Below are 4152 nucleotides of genomic sequence, written 5' to 3' on the forward strand. Positions count from 1 at the left end.
CATTTTTTTATCCTGCCCTTTACCCAGGGGGCCCCCCCCCCCCCCCCCCATCCCTTCATTTTCAGTAAATCTTAATGCAGCAGCTCACACAGACATCCTGGACAATTCCAGGCTTCAAATTTATGGAGACATTATAGAAAAGGCCTTTTCTTTTCTGTGCTTTAGGCCACGTCTGTCTCCACCTGGTGGAGTTAGTCTGGTGTAACGTCACCGCGGCCCTGGGAGAGACTGACCCCTCATCCAACGTCCACTCACTGACACAGGAGCGCGTATTTGATCAACACAGAAACGTCGTCCCTTCAGTAGACGCTGGTTCTTTTTATCTGTATTTCTAGCAGTGAGGAGGCCATTTTGGATGAAGGTTAATGTTTCTGGATCAACACACATTTAAACCCACACTTTTCTCTGGATCACCCGTTAACTGCCCATAAAACTGACTGATGAACTCATTTAAATATTTAATTACTGTAAACGCCCATGTTTAGTCTGTTTGATGGACGAGACGGACACTGAAATTTGACTCTGAAGATTTTTTTTTTTTTTTTTTAATTAAGGCCAAGAACTGGAAAGTGAGTTCATATTCCTGAGGTGGTTTTATATCCAGGGAAAATCAAAGTAACTGTTGATCTTCAGTCCAAACAAAAGATTTGAAAGAAAATGGAACAAAATGACATGACAACACTACAAGAGTCAGAATCAGTAGACGACGATGAATGGACCTGAGTGTCACTGACATTTTTGTTTGAAGGTTAATGTCAAACCTCTGGTTACAGATGAAGGTGATCTTGGCTTCAACAATAAATGCTGCAGATCTGGGCTCACAAACTATATTTTGTCGGCGAGAATCTTTCCAAACCTCTGGAGCCTTGAGCTCAAATACAATGAAATAAAAATCACATTTTCAGCCAACATTATTTTTGGAATCCAGCTGTCTGCCAGATTGGATGGTTTGGTGGGCTGGATTTGGCCCGCGGGCCACCTGTTTATCACTGCTGTATATTAAAACCCTTGATCATTAGTCAAATATGTTTAAGTGTTTCCTCTACCTTCTCTTCTGGCCTCCTCGCAGCTCTCCTTGATCTTCCTACGACAGACGGCAGCGAGGGCGACGAGCAGCAGCAGCAGACACACGGCCAGGCCAACAGTCACCCACAGAGCCACCGGAGGGAACGTGATGTTCTGACCTGAAGCAAAGGGCAGAGAAGGAGAGGGGGCGGAGGAGGGAGACACTCATTATTCAAACTCACAGAGCTAAACCAGGAGCTCACCCGTCACCGCTGCGTCCGTCAGCATTATTTCACCGCTTGACAATTCTGCTGTTGAAGAACTTTGGAGTGTAGAAATGTGAATCCTGATCTGGCTGTAAGACGAACAGAGCAGGATGATGACACTGATAAGGACGATTACGATCCTCATCTGTGGACTCCAACACTCCATATATGGACCTCACCTTGAGGAAGAGCCCGGTGGTCGGAGGAAACCTCGGCTTCATGTAAAATCACTGGGATTTTTATACTTGCGTCCGATTTACGACTCTTGAGTACAGATGGCGAACAGCTCGCCAGCTCCAACGACTGTTGTCATTTCACTCAAAGAGCATTTGGCTTCGCTTTAAGTGGATTCTGCAGCCAAATATCCCACACCCTGCCTTCTGCTGCACATTGATCAGATGTTTGAAATGTACATTTTTACTGCCCTGAAATTTTTACACTTCCATGTGATTACTTATCGGTACATGTTTTCATATTTGATCAATTCCCACATTTCTACTGTAGTGGTACGTGTGCATATATTAAAGTGACGACTGCTTGGCAGTAATAAAAAGTGGTCAGCGGACAAAGAAGACATCAGATAGAAAAGCAGATTTCCCTCAGGAACTCACATTAAACAGAAGGAATAGAAAAGAAAATGACACAGCCGAGCCACTAAACAGCTCTGAGCCTGGCTTTGGCCCAGAAACATCTTCAGAGAGCAACCAATAAAAAAAAGAGTAAAAAAATGAGTTGTGCTGGGAAAAGAAAATGATGAAGCATCTGTAAGGACTTGGCATGGACTATGACAACAGGCCAACCAGCAACGGTGCAGCTCTGCCAGGACGGAGGGCAAACACACGCATCCCTTTGGAGGTGATTAATCCTCAGATGGAAATCCTGTCCATCTGAGGCTGAAAAGCTGCTTCACAGAACAGAGCCATGAAAGGTCAGTGAGGTCAACTGACAGCAGGACCAAGTACACGTGGACACCAATTATAAAAACATGCACCGAGGATCAAGGAACACTACCGTCTCTTCTTACACATGAAAAGACGGTGGATTTGTTTAAACCTTTATTAAAGAAGCAAATATCTAGAACAAACTTCTGTGGTGTTCTGCTGTGATGATTGAAATGTAAAGGTTTACATACAGGAGCAGTTGGTGTTTGTTTTAAGACAGGCAGGTGGCGCTAAAGACACTCCCACTTGTCACTGGAAATGGGCGGGGCAACAGAGTTCTACAGTTCATAGCAGCGCCACACCTGGTGACCAGTGAACATGGTCATGGAACATGGTGAACGTAGCACTAACCACCCTCCCACCAGGTGGACTTTATTCCGTCATATTTTGTACTGTGTACTGTGTACTGTGTACTGTGTACTGTTACTCCATGACAAGTGAAAGAACGAAATGTCACAGAGAAAGGATAAAATCCGTAAAGTCAATGGTGTCATTTTGATGAAGCTGTGCGTCCCTCCCCAGGCAGGTGATGAGTGATGACGCTGCAGCCCCCGTCCACCCAACCCTTCACTCTGCTATATTTAAAGAACCACCATCTGAGATGTGTGTACAATCAGGAAACTGTAAAATACTGGAGTCGTTAACTAGCTGAACATAAACCTAAAGTCTTTTCATAATTTTACCAAGAAAAAAAAAGAAGGGAAAGGTTTTCTTTGGTCCTATTGTTTTTCTCCTTCTCTTTTTATTCTCTCACACATTTCCACTGCGCCCTCTCTCCCTTAAGGCAGACTGATAAAGACAAATGCCAAAGTCCCCTATCAGTGCTCCACCAGGGCCCACAGGGCTGAGGATCATATTTTTCTTTTTCTCTTGTTTGATGATGTGATTTTGTTTTCTTCAGAAATAGATTTGTCTCTAATGGCTCTGTTTACCTATCGCCTCCTTCCCTTTTTCTATTCCCTTTGTGCAGCCGTGAGAAGTGCTGTGAGCTACACAAAAAAGTGCATTAAACGTGTCGCTACGACCCTGGAACAACAACTGTTAATGAACGGTCAGGAGCTACACATGATTATGTCCTGTGATTATCTCCTGTGATTATGTCCTGTGATTATGTCCTATGATTATGTCCTGTGATTATCTCCTGTGATTATCCCCCGTGATTATCCCCTGTGATTATGTCCTGTGATTATGTCCTATGATTATGTCCTGTGATTATCTCCTGTGATTATCTCCTGTGATTATCTCCTGTGATTATCTCCTGTGATTATCTCCTGTGATTATCTCCTGTGATTATCTCCTGTGATTATCTCCTGTGATTATCCCCCGTGATTATCCCCTGTGATTATGTCCTGTGATTATGTCCTGTGATTATGTCCTGTGATTATGTCCTGTGATTATGTCCTGTGATTATGTCCTATGATTATGTCCTGTGATTATCTCCTGTGATTATCTCCTGTGATTATCTCCTGTGATTATCTCCTGTGATTATCTCCTGTGATTATCTCCTGTGATTATCTCCTGTGATTATGTCCTGTGATTATCTCCTGAAAACACGATGTACTAGGATGTGATGTACTCCCAGGTACAGCTGGTACAGTCCAACAGTATAACACAGAAACACAGACAGACACATCAGACTCATGAGAATTGAACCAACTACTCACTGCTGCTCCCTTCTGGTAAAGAAGAGCTTTACAACCTTATCAATTGTCTGAAAACTCGATGAATAAACAGTTTGAACCATTACTCAGAAATCAGGCGGAAGATAAAAATGAAGATTAACCACAGTCGAGGGAGACGGAGGCAATGATTGGCTGCGGTGAACAGAAAGGCACTTGATTGGTGGATATTCATACACACATCTAATTAATGTCATGTCTTGCAAAAAATGCACAAAAGTGAGGGATGCAGATTTGATCAGGGTTGAATGTATCACCTGT

General features: G+C 43.4%; 1 protein-coding gene across 2 annotated transcripts in view; it reads right to left on the reverse strand.

The window, feature by feature from the left end:
• The window catches only part of cd276 (CD276 molecule), a 55786-nt gene that overhangs the window by 13818 nt on the left and 37816 nt on the right, over nucleotides 1-4152 (reverse strand). For both annotated transcript variants that reach the window (XM_008310934.3, XM_008310932.3), the window contains exon 5: nucleotides 1047-1184. In XM_008310934.3, the coding sequence (XP_008309156.1) occupies nucleotides 1047-1184 (138 nt within the window). The remainder of the gene's footprint in view (nucleotides 1-1046; nucleotides 1185-4152) is intronic.

This window comes from Cynoglossus semilaevis, chromosome 5 (genome assembly GCF_000523025.1).
Source record: "Cynoglossus semilaevis isolate Cse_v1.0 chromosome 5, Cse_v1.0, whole genome shotgun sequence".
NCBI lineage: Eukaryota > Metazoa > Chordata > Actinopteri > Pleuronectiformes > Cynoglossidae > Cynoglossus > Cynoglossus semilaevis.